The sequence below is a fragment of the Melanostigma gelatinosum genome (assembly GCF_949748355.1).
Source record: "Melanostigma gelatinosum genome assembly, chromosome: 3".
Lineage (NCBI taxonomy): Eukaryota > Metazoa > Chordata > Actinopteri > Perciformes > Zoarcidae > Melanostigma > Melanostigma gelatinosum.
This window is the reverse complement of record NC_136636.1, coordinates 7,680,028-7,696,523: the sequence shown is the minus strand read 5'-3', so window position 1 is coordinate 7,696,523 and position 16,496 is coordinate 7,680,028. Positions and strand designations below refer to the sequence as shown.

Sequence of the window (16,496 nt, the reverse complement as noted above, 5' to 3'; positions counted from 1 at the left end):
TAACTCAAATCAGACAGTTTTCTCAGCTCTCCTGGTTTTTGTTTGAATCATGTGGAAATGCTTTTTACAAGACCCCCAAAAAGACTTGAATCAAGTTGTAGCAATGGACAGGCAGAGTCCCAGCTGCTGGAGCTACAGGAAGGTGGTGGACACAAGTCCCACAACAACATTTAAAAAAAGAGGGTATCTCTGCGGGGGGGGGGGGGGGGGGGCAAACAGCCACTTATGTTGTGTCCTGAATTATCAGCTGTTGACCTGTAAGCTCGTTGCAGCTGTACCATCCCTCACGTCACACCTAATAATACACTCTGACAACAGGCAGAGTGGGAAACAGGGGTAGGGGGCCTGACTGACTCGCTGGGTCTGGAGCAGGACTATATATAAGGTCAGGCTTGCTGGTAGACAAAGACACGCACAAGAAAAACAACCAGCGAATCTATCTCACTGGAAAGAGGTGTCTGTGGAATAAATACGCCAACTTCAATCACCATGTCACAGGTACGTTTAGGTTAAATATGGTGTTTTGATGTTCACAGAAATTGAACACAGTGCTTTGAGACAGACCCTCTTTCACCCTTAACAGTCATAACCTTCCCGTCTTTGTTATTCACTCCAGCCAGCCGAGATGAAGAAGAAGAAGCGTCCCCCGATGAAGGAGGAGGACCTGAAAGGAGCCCGCAGTAAACTGGGACTGAAGGGCGAGGTCAAGAGTAAGACCTATGAGGTCATGGTGGAGTGTGGTGAGTAAAGCCTTTTCTTAATTTAATGCTGTTTCCTCTGACTCTAGAAAACAAGACATGTGGCGTAACACCATGTCAGATGTAAATAAAAAGCAAAATAAATAGAAGACGAAATTAATACACATATAAATACTTAGATGCACCATTAAATGAATAAATAAATGATGGAAATTAGAAATACATAAATAAATAAATGTAGATTTATAGAAATGAATTGAAGATATCTATTTTCCAATTGATTTAACAACATTTATTTATTCATGGAACTTTGCATTTAATAAAGCATTTCTGTATCAATCTCAACATTTGTGTAGTTACCCGTTGGTGCATTGGCTCATGGGAATATTTAAATTATGTTAGCGTGACTTTAAGTGAGTTTGTTACAAAAGCGTTCCCTGACCGGGAATCGAACCCGGGCCGCGGCGGTGAGAGCGCCGAATCCTAACCACTAGACCACCAGGGAAGTCTATATAATGTGTTGCAGCAGAATTTTAAAAAAGATCAATAAGAGGACACGCTTATCGGCTTTTTCGAGTGAAGACATTATCGTCAATACAAGACCGTTGGAGTGTTCAGCACGTGTAGCTTCAGTTTCCTATAGGTGAGCTGATGTTACCGAGACTATACCCACAGCAGTGCTAGCTAATGCTAGCAAACGTTCTGCACTTGCATTTTACATCTGGCTGCTCTCATGAGAATTGTAATTATTAACCCAGCAACAGGAAGCGGGATGTGGAGATGTGTTACACAATCACTGGAAGAATTAATTACTTTTGCTCAAGTGAAATACCTCGACAGACAGTTTGGGGCTCGCCTACTGCTCCACTTACATTTATTTGACAGCAAAAATTACGTTAATTTTGAGTTTACTTCACATCCTCATATTTTACAAGTAGGACCATCTTCGAGACACACAGATATGTGACGGTGTCTAAATACTGTGCAGCTTAGATATCAGCTCTTTTTTTTTACGATACCAGGTGGGATTTATTGTTGCTGACTGCTGTGTTAATGCTGTAATGCCTGTTGTGGGATTTGTCAGATTGTTGAAACAGATTAAGCTGGAAACACAGCGGGCATTTTTGCAGCGTTTTCTCCACAAAATCCAGTAGCTGACTAATGAAAAATTATTTCTTGATTATTGCCAAAGTAATCTGCAGCTGCCTTTAACAATGTGCTCTTGCTGACAGATGCTAACACCATTCACGTGCACCCCTGCTGAACTTGCATAGATTTTCTTTTATGCACTTTAAACTTTACCCAGCCGCACAAATATTGAGGGTGTGTGTGTGTGTGTGTGTGTGTGTGTGTGTGTGTGTGTGTGTGTGAGTGTGTGTGTGTGTGTGTGTGTGTGTGTGTGTGTGAGTGTGTGTGTGTGTGTGTGTGTGTGTGTGTGTGTGTGTGTGTGTGTGTGTGTGTGTGTGTGTGTGTGTGTGTGTGTGGTCAGAATCAATATAGAAAGCCAACATTCATTGTTTGCAGCTTATTAAGTCAAACTTGCTTTTTGAATTCTACTTGAGAGAATATGTAGTTTACATATTACCTGTACTTTGTCCAGCCTAAGAGATATTTCAACAACATGTTTAAATATTGCTCGGTTTGAATGATTGAAAGAGATAATGTCAGCAGGAACTGAGAGGCAGTGTTTACTGTAAAGACATGAAAATTTCAACTGGGAATGAGCCAGTTGGCGAGAGAGCTGCATCCTAAAACACAAGATGATGAAACAGAAACACCTGTTGCAGACATTTTTGTCCCATTTTTGTCTTAATGATACCCAAGTGGAGGCTGAGCAGTCACCAGGTTTAAAGCATTCTTTCTTCTGACGGGACTGATGTGTGTGTCTCCCTCTGCGTTCAGAGCGTATGGGCAAAGTGGCTCCGTCTGTCTTCAGCGGCGTGAGGACGGGGACAGAGACGGCTCTGGGGACACCTGCTGCCGCCAAAGCTCCTGGAGCCAGTGTGTTCAGCAAGTAGACACACTGCAGGACACAAGAAAAGAGCTGAAGAAGCACGCTGCAGTCTTGGTGATGCTACATTGTATGGATTGCAAACATTTTCTGAATGAAGAGATGATGATTTAAGAGAGATACATTGTATAGTTTTATGCCAGTATATTGTGTTGACATTTCTGTTCAGGCAAGCAGTTGAGTTACTTTGTCATTTGCACAGTGCTGCAGACGTCAGTGGGTTGGATTGTAATGTGGCTGATGAACTGTAAATGAGATGTGAGGTTTATTACCAGTGTTGACAAAGATTGTCTGATTATTTTTACTGACCATTTTTCCTAAATAAATGATTTATCCTGTATTGAAATTTAAAGTTTTTTTTTTTATTGGTACTAAACTACAAAAAGAGGGAAATTTGTATGTAAATGGTAAAACCTCATCAAGTAGACTTGAAGATCTCTATGTCGATGCAGGACTGTGCTGTAACGTGCTAAAATGATGGTTACAAACACAATGAGGCCTAAATGCACAGAGCGTCTGTTTGCATTCTACACATACAAGCAAATGGGAAGATTTATCTCAGTTTTATGGTTAATCTAGGTCAATTTGAACCTTAATATTATTCGTCATGTTCGGACAAAGTCAGCACCTCCAAGTGGCCAAACAATTTGTTATTGCTGGTTTTAAAATACATACAGGGGCGCACATGCTCAGAAGGATGGAGTCTTTTGAAAAGAATGTGAACTGTTTTTATGACGCTGGAGAGACTCTTTATCAAATAGTGCGGAATGAAAGAAATCTATAGAGATTAAAACAATAAATAAAATGTCAGTGAATCAAGAGACATCAAGCGAAGTGATGCAGATCAATCAAAGTAAAACAACTCACTTTTTTATGAGGGAAAAGACAATAGCTCAATCATAGAGTTGGAAATATGTCTTTGATAGTAAATACACACATTTTATGTCACACTCACACGGAGCCATCTAAAAAATACATATTACAGAGAGGAACGGCGACAGGGCTCCAGTATTTATCCCACTATGACTCCGTCGTCCTCAGTGAACTCATAGGAGGGAACCTCCAGGTTTAGAGGAGCAGGTCCCTTTCTTATCCTTCCTGCAGCATCGTAGTGGGAGCTATGGCACGGACAGTAGTAGCCTCCGAAGTCTCCGGCGTTGGCGATGTGCACACACCGGTTGATCACTCTGTCCTTGTCATGCTGGGGGTCACGGCGCGCCGCCAGATTCACACCCTCCTCTGCTGCGATTTCCTTCTCTGTGCGGTGACAGACAAACAGGGGCTTTCCTCTCCACTTGAAGGTCATGTTATGAAAAATCACTGTGTCACACTATTCAATATATGCAGGACAATGTGTGTCAGTGTCTGATGTGATATTATTGAATCAAAAAACACAGGACATGATGTTGTCTGTCCTTTGTGCACTTCCAGGAAATGAACCTTGTTTTGAGTGGTTGATGATCGACAAGTGGGGGTTTCCAGCTGTGGGGTGTATCTTGGTTTGGTTTAGGTTGTAGAATTTTGGGACAGTTGGGCCCAGAACACATCATCAGTAATGTTCCCTTGTGTCATTGAGTGTTTCGGCCTTTCAACACTATACACCCTCTCCAAGGGCGGCCAGCTGCAGGATGACCAGCCCTCAGCTTGTGTGCCGTGCCCAACTGTCTCAAACTTGACAACATTGAGAATGGTAGATGCTTGAAAGGTTAACAGGTGGGGATTCTCAAGCGGGTATAGTTATAGTATATTGTACATTGTTGATTTGTGAATTGCTGAGTTAATATTGTATTTGAACAAACTGACAGTATTTTCCTGCTTTCTTATTCTATGCTTATTGATTGCTGAGTGTCTTTCAGTTATAATTTCTGTCATGTCTCCTTAAATGTATAAATCTGATGCACAGTATGTGCCATCGACTTGATGATATGAAGCTGTGTTGTGAGTTATCTGCCAATCAGCAAATCCAGACCACAGTGAAAGGCTCAGGGAAGGGAGCAGCAGCAGCAGCGGGCGGTCTGGCCTTCGCTGGAGGGTTAGTCGGGAGACCTCAGCAGCAGCTTTATGGTAGTCTTCTGGCCGTGCTGGGAGACATTCAATGGACAGATTTGGCTCAGCTAACTGCTCTAGTGATGGGCAACGCCACCCTGAAGCAGCAGCTGACGGCGACCCTTCTCGGGTACATCTCCAAGGAGCTCCAGGCGCAGGTGCACTACGTGGATTAGTGTCTGTTATAACATCCGTGCTGCAGATGATCAAGTTTAAGAAATACGGCACAAAATGAGCAGGTCAGTTCTGCCCAGTGCCCGTCTTGAATCCTTTGACAACGCGAGCCAAACGCAGTAAACACAGTGCCATCTGATGACGATGACTCGCCAGAATGGAGAGCAAAGGACAGGTCGTCCACATTTAAAAATGTTTGTTCAAAAGGTTCAAAGTGGCATAAACCTGCAGTCAATGTATATCTGTTCAAGTGAAATCAATGTGGTCCACACAGATTTCCTTGAAAAGTTTATTCATCCCAGTGTTACATCACAATGGTCTGATTCATCCGCATGCACTATACCTGTGGGCCAAATAGACCACGAATCAGTGAACATTCTTTTTGGGGGTGGATAATTTAACTTCAGAAAACACACAAGAGTCTGTCTGATTTACTTACAGTCCTCTACTGTTTGCTCCCCGGCAATTGGGAAATAACATAAACACCCACATCAAGTGAAGAAGGGAGTCCAGCACATGTATCTATCTGCTGACCATTCAAAAACGTTCATAAACAGCAAAATACATTGTGATACGTCTATAAACCTATATCTTATACTAACTGACAGAGTTATTTAAAAAAATAGACAACATATATCGTGAATACAGATACAGCAACACAGATGTCTTGCTGCAATATGAACCGACTGCTGTGACGTATTGTACTGTTTGCATTTGCCTAAACTAAATAATATAACTAATATATACTGATGCTAACGCTCTAGGTGCTTGTCATGTTGCCAAACGTCTTGTTAGCTTTAAGTTTAGTGTCAATCCGACTGAAACTTTAACACACACTTTTCAGCCCAGGCAGAGATATTTTCACCAACCTTTACACTTCAGGGCCTCCTGCACTTTAAGCTCAGGTCTGTTGGTCAATACTCCAGGCCAATGCACACACAAACACACTTTTTGTCCCTCCTCCTCCTCCTGTACAGAGAGCTTTTTACTCAGCACTGAAGTCAGACGCTGTTCAGTGGAAGTTTGGTCATGTCTGGACTGCAGGGTGTTGGACTGCTGCTGCTGTGGGGCAGCGCCTGCCTCTGGCTGCCCGGCCTGACCCGGGGGGCTCTGGTCATCTCCGGGGACCATGAAGCTCTGCAGGTAACTTCACACACTGACCTTTTCTGAGCCTAATTTGGAAACCACATTGTTTAATACGAAAGTATACATTTCCTCTGGTGGTTCCTAATTTCACCAAATTATCTCTGCACAAACTAGTTTGGAACTTAAATCCTACTTGGTTTCACTGTCACATTATGCCTTCTAACTTCTGCTCTTTGTATGTACATACGACACAGAATGTAACGCTGTTTTTGTGATAAGTTGGTGCATGTAATGCTTATCTTGGCATCTGCTGAATTTGTATTTCAGGAGACAAGAGGAGCTGCCAAATCACTGCAGGTACTTGTGAGAAACAATTTAAAGACAGAGACCTTTTACATTAAACTATAAATGTTGTTCCAAAGTGTGAAATATGTGAAAAAATAAACGAGGCTATGTTGATCATTCATATTATTTGCTAGCATGATGCAACAGTGGCCGATAAAATTGCCAGATTTGCGCAGTGTTGATTTTCCAACTCCAAGAAGAATCTCCCTTTTCTTTTTTCTTTGTCACAGAAAAGAAGTACGGCTGAGGCCACGGTAAGAAAATAATCCGTTAGTATTGTTTGTATGTATTGATGATGATTGTGATTAGAAATATTCAGTTCAATGCAACTTTATTTATCCTGTAAGGGTAATGCTCTGCAAATAAATGAAAAAGAGCAGAACAGAAAAAGATAAGGGAAGAATGATAAACTCTATTAATCAATATATTGGTCCTTCTCTGGCAGATTGATAAACAGCTGGCATAATACTGTCAATAACACGATCGAGAATAACAAAATTAACTGAAAAGGAGTTTCGTTTTCAAATTTCCACACTATCCCCGGATACAGCACCCAGGTTGACTCACCGAATCGCTCGGGAATCACTCCCAATGTGGAATCATTGTCGTAATGTCCTTCAAAAAAAAGAAAAAGAAAGTCAAAGTTGTGTCATGGTTTTCTTTGGCAGCAGTCAGGATAGCATGCTGTTTACTGGACCCAGGTGCAGTTCAGTTTGAAACCACAGCACATCGTACAGTGCTTCATTGTGTAAAACCGCTGTATGTGAAATGCTTGTGGTAGAAGGCTTTCACTCGTGTTTCAACCGCTCCCTGTCCTTCTGTCTCAGGTGGAGGTGTTCAGCGTGAAAGTGGACTGCACGGTGATGTCTCGTTTCGCCCGCACCGTCATGACCTCCAGGGCTCTGAACAAGGCAAAATCCTCACAGGAAATCTTCTTTGAAGTGGACCTGCCCAAGACGGCCTTCATCGTCAACTTCAGCATGTCAGTCAGAATATAGCTCATGTGACTATTAGAACAGATCCTGTCTTTCTTCACCTTTTGACAAGTGTCTTTGTTCCTCACAGGGAAATTGATGGTGCGGTATATGTTGGGGAGGTGAAGGAGAAAAAGAAAGCCAGGAAACAGTATGAGAAGGCTGTTGCCTCTGGACAGACCGCTGGACTGGTCAAGTGAGTCATAACACAGTATGAAATACGCATTCAAAAAAGCATACTGTAGCTAAACCTTCACTGACTTAGGGCAGATCGTGTTGACATGAGATGCTGTCATTGGTGTCTGTGTTTCATCACAGGGCCTCTGGGAGGAAGATGGAGAAGTTTTCCGTGTCTGTCAACATCGCAGCTGAAAGTAACGTGACTTTCATTCTGACCTACGAGGAGCTCCTTCAGAGGAAACTGGGCCAGTATGAGATTCTGACTCGAGTTAAACCCAAACAACCGGTGCAGGAGTTTCAGGTGAATCCATGTTCATGATAAAATCTCTCTTCAGATATTCAGATATACCTTACAAATGATCTCTGCTTCTCTGTGTGTGTGTGTGTGTGTGTGTGTGTGTGTGTGTGTGTGTGTGTGTGTGTGTGTGTGTGTGTGTGTGTGTGTGTGTGTGTGTGTGTGTGTGTGTGTGTGTGTGTGTGTGTGTGTGTGTGGAGACAGATTGTGACAAACATCTATGAGCCTCAGGGCATTGCTTATGTGGATGCCCATGCAACCTTCCTCTCCAATGAGCTGCTCCCCCTGGTGGAGAAAACAGTCTCAGACAACAAGGTACACGATACAACAGGCCTTAAAGAAGTTGACTCTGATCCATCTTGCAGATCCTTACTTCTTTTTCTCCACATTCAATAAAATGATTGATCCAAGAAACAAGAGTAAGCTAAACTAGTCGTATCGTTATCCCTTTGTCAGGCACACATCTCTTTCTCGCCAACGATGGAGGAGCAGAGGAAGTGTCCAGGTTGTGATGAAACGCTCATCGACGGAGATTTTGTCATCAAGTATGACGTGAAGCGAGCAAACAGCCTCGGGGACGTTCAGGTCAGCCGTCAATAAATACTCAGTATCTGCTGATGAATGCACATTTGAATCAGGCTTCACATGTAAAAGTATGCAGATTCACTGTAATGTTGTTTATCTGGAGGCTGAGTTGTTTAATAAAATTGAGAAATTGACAAATGTGAAATGAATCAACAACATTTTAGAGGGGGAAATTCTTGCAGTTTTTTGCCTTTTCATTCTTTCGTGTACATGACTGCTCTTCATTGATTCTCATCCCTTCAGATTGTGAACGGATACTTTGTGCACTTCTTTGCTCCCCCTGACCTGACCAGAGTCCCAACGAATGTGGTGTTTGTGATTGACAGGAGCGGATCAATGAGTGGAACAAAGATGGCACAGGTGAAATACGTTTTGTGGCGGTAAGCCCCGTACTGTATGCATCACTATGCACATCTTCATGTGTGGATTTTGGAACCTTTGCAGACCCGCGATGCACTGGCAGTCATTCTCAAAGACCTCCACGAAGAGGACCACTTTGCTCTGATCCTGTTTGATCATGAAATTACCACCTGGAAGGACTCTCTTACCAAAGCAACACAGGGAAATGTGACTGAAGCCATTGCCTACGTCAGGAACATAAGAGACAGAGGAAGTAAGAGGAAAGCAAATGGGAGCAACTTTTATGCCATGTTTTTTGTGCACTTTATTGGGATCTGGCAGAAGCGTGTTTGGTTATCAGCAAGTATGAAAACTAAATTCATAACATGAATAAAATGATTAATATCAATAAGATTAATAACATATTAATAATAACGGGCACCATCCGGGGATCAGGGATGTGGAGGGAAAAATCTCCTCACAATGAAAGTGGAGCAAGCCAGCACACGTGGACTGATAGCTTTTCAGTCACACGGCGCTAAAAACGTTACCGGAACTGGTTTACCGTCAAAAAGGATTTTAATCCTGCTGTTGCAATTACAGTTATTCCCAATACACTTATGATTATGACTAATTATGAATTCTTAATTATGAATGATTAAACACTTTTATTTTATCTACTAAACACACCGTTTTTTGCTCAAATTTCTTCCAGGGACCAATAACCAAACTACTGATTAAGTCTCCAAATTGGTGTTCAAAATGTAAATCGTCTAAGTAAGGAAGTAAGATTTATTTATAAAGTGCTTTTTACAGACATAAGTCACAAAGTGCTTAACCGGGGCATAATTACAAACATAAACAACACAATGTGACCATATAAGGGCCAATCATTTACATGCACACAGAAAGTACAAAATTAAAAGCAGGCCTAGGACATGAATTTCTAGTCAAATGCCAGTCTAAACAGGTGTGTCTTGATATCGCGTCATAGCGGTTATTGCGTTCCTTCGGATTTGTAGACTTAATTTCCCTGAGCCTAGAACCGGGAACCTCTTGACCTCTTGGGTGGGGGGGGGGGGGGGGGGGGTATCCGGGAACTGATGGGTGTATTTTGTTACTTTTGGACTGAGCCAGGCGTCCCCCATGCTTTGTCTTTATGTTAAACTAAGAAAACTGCCTGCTGGCTGTAGCTTCACATTTAGTGGACTGAAATGACAGTCGTATGGAACTTCTCTTCTTATGCTCAGCAGGAATTATTTTGTTGTTTAATTGTAGTTATGTCCTCTGTGATGATGTTTCGCAACAAAAGTCCATGTTAATCTGCTCATCGTATTGTTACCTTTCAGTCACCAATATCAATGACGCTGTACTGAGGGCAGTGAGCATGCTGGAGAGCGAAAGACGAGACAAGAACCTTCCAGAGAGGAGTGCGGACATGATTATTTTACTGACTGATGGGATGCCAAACAGTGGTAAAATGTCTTCATTTAAGATTTAAATATTCCATTCTAAAACGTTTGCTCTGATATAAAAGAGGGGGTGGTTCTGTGCACTGTGCATAAACATTTTGAAAAGTAGATGTGTCAGAAAGTAATCAAAAGGGTTTTTATCATTTCTGGTTTCTTTCTGTTGATCTTACAAAGACCTGAGGAAGCTCTTTGTAAGATCAAAAGGTTGTTTGTGAATTAAGACAAACCTTTCGTGTGCAGAATCCCCTTCAGATTTGTGAATGCAGCAAGTTGATACACAATAGAAATCAAAGTTTGAAAAACCTTGGAAGTAAGTTGAGTAACTTAAGTCTTGCTGTCATTATATGCTCACACATAACACTTGTGTGCCTGCTTGTGTACATGTAGGGGAGTCCAACCTGCAGAAGATTCAGGAGAATGTTCAGTCTGCCATCAGAGGAAACATGTCTCTGTTCTCTCTTGGATTTGGAAACGATGTGGATTACTCCTTCCTGGATGTGATGAGCAAACAAAACAAGGGAGTGGCCCGCAGGATCTTTGAGGGTTCAGATGCAGTCCTTCAACTTCAGGTGGAGCCTAAAGGCCATGAATATATTTTCAAACCAATTCTTTAAGATTTTTGTTCAATGTAAATAATATCAGCAAATGTATAGAGATAGAGTGCTGCAGGAATGTGTCCTAAAACCCTAAAACAATTATTTTTCCCTCACCTTTTCTATTTTTGAATGGGTTTTTGGTTAGATGCCACAAATAAGGTCTGTGGTTAACACAAGCTGAGGATATTTTAATGTTTTGTTCTGCGAAATAAAATACACCAGTAAATAACCCTCTTTTGAATGTTGAAGCTTTTACGTGTCTTAAAAAAGGCAGTTGCTAACAGGTGGCTACTACTAAACACTGTCACACCGACTAGTCCTCCTTCACAGCCAAGTTATGGATTCTCGAAATCATACGACCGTGGTCGTATGATTTGGACATTTGATATGAAGGCTAACGTTAGCTTTTTACTTCCGTATTCACCCTTTAAAAATCATAAAAACTGGGTTAATTTGTGAAAGTTATCTTGCTGAACAAAGCGTGTAAGTATCGTGAACTTGGGTTTGCCACTGAGCATATTTTCTGCAAAAATCCAAAATGCAATCCAAAAATCACATTGACTTTTTGTCAAGGGAACCAGTGCGATGCTTACTTCATTGGTTGGCCAACATGTCATCCTTGCAGCAGTCTATAAATGTCACATTCTTCTACAATTGTGTAAAAACTATTTTAGATACAATTATAATAAAAACTGGTGATATAAAAATGTTTTACAAATACATGTAATTCAATGCATGTCTACATTTGTTCCAGGGTTTCTTTCAGGAGGTGGCCAGTCCTCTACTTTCAGAGGTGGATCTGCGTTATCCTGACAACGCAGTGGACTCCCTGACTACCAACCACTACACCCAGCTGTATAACGGCTCAGAGATCGTGGTGGCCGGTCGGCTGACGGACTATGACCAGATGGACAACTTCATGGTGGAAGTGTTCGGCCAAGGGGTGAGGAGAAGGAAATGGCAGAAAATTAGAGACAATGCTGAGTTGGAGGGAAGACGTGTGTTTATTACCTTTTTTCTCTGCCCTATAGTTCGAGCAGGACTTCACGGTGAAGGGCCAGGCCAGGGCTTTGGACTGGGACGTGATGTACCCAAATGACAAGTATATCTTTGGGGATTTCACAGAGCGTCTATGGGCGTACCTCACCATCCAGCAACTACTGGAGAAGAGGTCTGTTATTCAGTAATTTCACTGAAACTGATACCTGGATTCACCTGACATCTTTGTTTCCCATTGGTCGCACCTTGTTAATGATACTTTTTGGGCATCGTCTGAGGGCCCATGATTCATCTTGTATTGTTAATTCATAGATCCCGTTGTGGTTTTCTGAATGTCAGTGTCTTATGTGGCAACTTCGGTACATTTTCCTTCTTGCAGCAAGAGTGGAGCCCCACACGAGAAAGCCAACGCCACAGCCAAGGCCCTGGACATGTCTCTGCATTACAGCTTCGTCACCCCCCTCACCTCCATGGTGGTCACCAAGCCTGATACTGAGGACGGACCAGTCGGCCCTCTCATCGCTGATAAGCTGACTGAGGGTGAGGGAGGAAAGAGAGGGTTTCAAAAGTGATAACTCTGCAGGCTTTCCTGATCATGGCTGCCATCGAGCTTTTTCTCTGAAAAGCAATACTGTAATACATTCACAAGCAGTACTGACGATTCATGTTTTCAACATATGATTTATATTTATTCAACTTGTCCATCTGTTGTTGTTTTTTGACAGAGCAAAGACAAGCGGCAGAGAGAGCGTGTAAGACAGTTTTACAGCATAAAAATATAATTACGTGATTAAGTCATTTCACTGTACTTGCTTTCAATTAATTGAATTGTTCCTTTTTCAAGCACATCGATATGGACGCCCTATGTATGCACCCCCTATGTATGCACCCCCTATGTATTCTCACCCGGCAACACCCACATATCTAGGTAAGTACACTTTAAGCAATGGCAGCTGCATGGCTCTGGGGATGGCGATGTCTGTCAGTTTGTCACCACAAACATAAGATAGATTGCCAAGAAATGTAATGCAGACGTTCATGGTCCTCAGAGCATGAGTCCTGAAGACTTTGGTGATCCCTGACCTTTTAATTAGCGCCACCATCAGGTCAAAATCTGTACTTATGTAGTGAAATATCTGATGGAGCCAATACCATATAACCAAACACCTGCAAAACGAATGATATTCCAATCAAATTCAACTGTATTTTCTGATTAGCGCATGCTAACGCGCTAATCAGAAATGGTGAACATGATAAACATTACACCTGCTAAACATCCCTGTATTAGTATGTTGATGTTTGCTAACATGCTGTTTTCTTTAGCAAGAAGCACCACTGTGTCTATAAGTGCAGCCTCACAGAGCAGCTAGCGTGACTGTAGACTGTTAGTCTTGTTGACATGTTGTCATCAGCAGAACAAACTAACCTCCATTGTGTTTGTTACTGTCATTCTACTGGTGTCACCCGCAGTGGATGGAGATCCTCATTTCATGATAGAGCTCCCTGACCGAGAGGACGCACTGTGTTTCAATATCGACGCTAAACCAGGAACCATTTTCAACCTGGTCAGAGACCCGACACAAGGTCAGCCTTGAGTCCTGATTATCATCATGACGTTTTTTACCCCTTGACTTTTCACTACGCATGTGGACACTTGTCATATATGTGTTGGTAAATCATACCAAGCACAGTGAGTGACTGAATCCCACGTTGTTTCCTCAGGTATTTTGGTCAATGGCCAAATCATCGGAGACAAGAAGATTGCTCCTGATGGTAAAGTTAACACCTACTTTTGCCGTTTTGGCATCGTCCACCGGGCTCTGGGGGTGAGGCTGGAGGTGAGCACTCAGGACATCTCGGTGTTCCAGAACGGCAAGCGGGTCAAATTGCTGTGGTCTGATACAGCTTATGTCAAAGGACCCAAGTAAGGAAGTCAAAGAGAGCTATCTCTCTACATGTGAAAACTAAAATCCAGTTCAGGACGAATAGTTGTCATCTCCTTCCCCTTATTTCTCCTCCAGCGTGGATCTTTTCTTGACCAAGGATCGCAGCCTAACGGTAACTCTAAAGGATTCGGTCAAGTTTGTCATCCTGCTACACAAAGTGTGGGCGAAGCACCCGTACCACCGGGACTACTTGGGTTTCTACACCCTGGACAGCCACCTCCTGTCCCCCTCTGTTCACGGCCTGCTAGGTACAACATGACACACATCGATTGCATGTTTTAAAATTGAATAGCAGGTCCAAACAAGTGATGTGGATTGCATTTCTGAATTCCATGGATGGATTGCCGTTATATCCGTCACTTTGTTTGGGGGATTGGCCCGATGTTGACTTACTAAGCGGAGTACTTCATTTTATCGTTCGCTTTGTAAACGGTACATTTGGCAAGTCATAATCGTGAACATTTGACAATTGCACATTGTAGTTCCAGCCCAGGCAGAAGTCCACCTCATCGTGCACCCACTTAGGAAAAATAAAAAAATAAGAAAAGTGAAAGAATCTGCAATCTAAATCTGCAGCTCCCCTCTGCTTCACAGAAATAAGAACATTGTTTTTATTTGTGGCTTCAAATTAAACTGGACAGTTTCCCTATGTGAGACCTTAAAATTGTACAAAACAGGACTAGATTTACTTTACTTCACAAACACTCACAGGAGGAATTTCCCGTTGGGATTTGTCAGATTTGATGATTTTTTTAAAGGATTTTCTAAACAAGATATGGGTTAAAGAAGTTACTAAACCGAAGACATAATCAAACAATTGTCTACACGATTCATGTTCCATACAGTATAAACAGAGGGATACAGTTGAACAGATATTTGGCATTTACTGGTGGAGAAATACAGGGCCTGAATGACTTGATTCTAAAATGATATTTACTTTAAATGGTGGTTTGTCCTCCAGGTCAGTTCTACCACGGGGTTGAATATGAGGTGTCAGACCTGCGTCCAGGTGAAGTCCCAGAGAAACCGGACGCCACCATGCATGTGAAAGGACAGGAGCTCAACGTGACCAGGTATACTATACCTACATGCACAGATACGTGTGCCCCATCTCAGCGTGGAAGAGTTTGCATGCAATGTGTGTCCGAAATGAATAACTGGGTTCTGTGTGACGTTTCTGTCTCGGGTCCACAGAGGCTGGCAGAGAGACTTCAGGAGGGATGTGAAGAGCGGAGAAAACGTTCCCTGCTGGTTCGTTCACGGCAATGGAACAGGCCTCATCGACGGAGAAGCAACGGACTACGTTGTGTCAGGCCTTTTTAAAACAGTTTAAAAACAGGTTAAGCATCCATGTCTACCACAGAAGTAATTAACTTGAATTCATACAATAATTATTCAAATCTGTCTGTACTTACAACTATGAATTCGCTGACATCTTGTACCCAAAGGCAAGCAGGCTTAATTCACAGTATTGCATCGACAATTTCACAGTTTCTATCAGTGTAGTTGCTGGAATTATAAAAAATGGCAAGTAACACTGTACCAAAACAGTGAAAGAACTGAGAGTGAACAGAATCACTTGTACTAAAATAAATGGGAAAGTTCTTTGCGATGGACTCAGGCTGGACTTATTCATTTCATCTCAGTGTTTCATTGTTCCCAACATTGTCCAGCTCAACAGATAAGATCGTTAATGTTTGTCATTTTTGGGAATGTCCAATAAAAACCCTGATGATGACGCTGGCACATCTGGCTTTACTGAATTAGTATAGTTAAGGAGTTTGCTAATGTCAGGAGCTAAGATATAAAGTGGGATCCAAAGTGTTTCCAAGCAGTGCAACTCTGATGACTGTGAGGTCTACTGTAGGACTCCGAAACCACATGATGCCAAATATATTTCAATCAGGGGGGACTTTATTAGAATTTAACAATGATTTATTAAACATGCATAAAATATGAACAGTGCAAAGTCTTTGGCGATTGGACTCCATCCTGAAGTAATATAGCCGATGTGATGCTGAGGTGACATAAGGCCTAACCCCCCCTGGAGTCCAGACACTGGTGGTGGTGGTGGTGATGAAGGGAGTTGCTACAATCTGATGATGAATGAGGAGCAGGACTGTGATGCTGACTGGAGGTGACTGAGGTGGAGGAGGTTCTCATCTGATATGAGCTGAAATGACAGCAGCAGAGAGGAGAACACTTTTTAAAGTTTGACAGCTACGATGTGATTGGCTTTAATTAAGCAAACTGTGCAGAGTCTGGTTGGTTAACTTAAAGTGAACGCCCACAATGAGCTGATAGAGTACTCTCACAGGGAGAGAGAGAGACTATGAATGCAAAGATAGTCTTCCTGACTGAATTTATGCTTGGTGACAAATTATTTAAAAATGACATTTCTTCACCTCCAAAAAGAAAATTCCAAATGACTGAGCGTTGTTTCCTACATGAAATACACCTGACACTTTGTGAAGCTGTAATCCAACGTATTTAGATCTCAGCATGAGGAATAAATACATTTATGAAAGACAAATCCCCTTGATTTACGTGACGTCAAAGCATGCAACACGTGTGGTCGGCTAAACACACACACACACACACACACACACACACACACACACACACACACAGAGGTACATCCTGAAATCAACGATGAACAATTCTTGACTGGGGGGGGGGGAGCATCATTTCAGTTTGTTTACGGGAAACACTGACTCAAACAAAAACAAGAGCTGCAGAGGACCCCTCCT

General features: G+C 42.3%; 3 protein-coding genes across 3 annotated transcripts; all 3 read left to right on the top strand.

The window, feature by feature from the left end:
- The first annotated feature begins 368 nt into the window (after positions 1 to 368).
- mustn1b (musculoskeletal, embryonic nuclear protein 1b) lies at positions 369 to 3,061 on the top strand. Its single transcript, XM_079297192.1, has 3 exons — positions 369 to 498; positions 617 to 740; positions 2,601 to 3,061. Exons 1-3 carry the CDS (start codon positions 490 to 492, stop codon positions 2,714 to 2,716), a joined length of 249 nt encoding a protein of 82 aa, XP_079153318.1. The 5' UTR covers positions 369 to 489; the 3' UTR covers positions 2,717 to 3,061.
- Positions 3,062 to 3,172: 111 nt separating this feature from the next.
- LOC306797774 (protein C19orf12 homolog) lies at positions 3,173 to 4,931 on the top strand (the record flags this gene model as incomplete). Its single annotated transcript, XM_079297191.1, has 1 exon — positions 3,173 to 4,931. Exon 1 carries the CDS (start codon positions 4,605 to 4,607, stop codon positions 4,929 to 4,931), a length of 327 nt encoding a protein of 108 aa, XP_079153317.1. The 5' UTR covers positions 3,173 to 4,604.
- A 1,027-nt stretch (positions 4,932 to 5,958) lies between these two features.
- Positions 5,959 to 15,345, top strand: LOC306775578 (inter-alpha-trypsin inhibitor heavy chain H3-like; the record flags this gene model as incomplete). The annotated part of the gene is made up of 21 exons (XM_079266035.1): positions 5,959 to 6,072; positions 6,343 to 6,372; positions 6,591 to 6,614; positions 7,188 to 7,342; positions 7,426 to 7,530; positions 7,653 to 7,815; positions 8,014 to 8,124; positions 8,266 to 8,394; positions 8,638 to 8,754; positions 8,839 to 9,007; positions 10,083 to 10,208; positions 10,593 to 10,774; positions 11,556 to 11,744; positions 11,833 to 11,972; positions 12,180 to 12,340; positions 12,526 to 12,552; positions 13,271 to 13,384; positions 13,523 to 13,724; positions 13,822 to 13,994; positions 14,708 to 14,819; positions 14,941 to 15,345. The coding sequence occupies 21 exons, from the start codon at positions 5,959 to 5,961 to the stop codon at positions 15,077 to 15,079; spliced, it is 2,682 nt and encodes an 893-aa protein (XP_079122161.1). The 3' UTR covers positions 15,080 to 15,345.
- Positions 15,346 to 16,496: the final 1,151 nt, after the last annotated feature.

Excerpts from the sequence above, each read along its gene's own strand:
- mustn1b (XM_079297192.1), top strand. Across the intron at positions 741-2,600 it reads TGAGGTCATGGTGGAGTGTG|AGCGTATGGGCAAAGTGGCT; the intron begins GTGAGTAAAGCC and ends CTCTGCGTTCAG.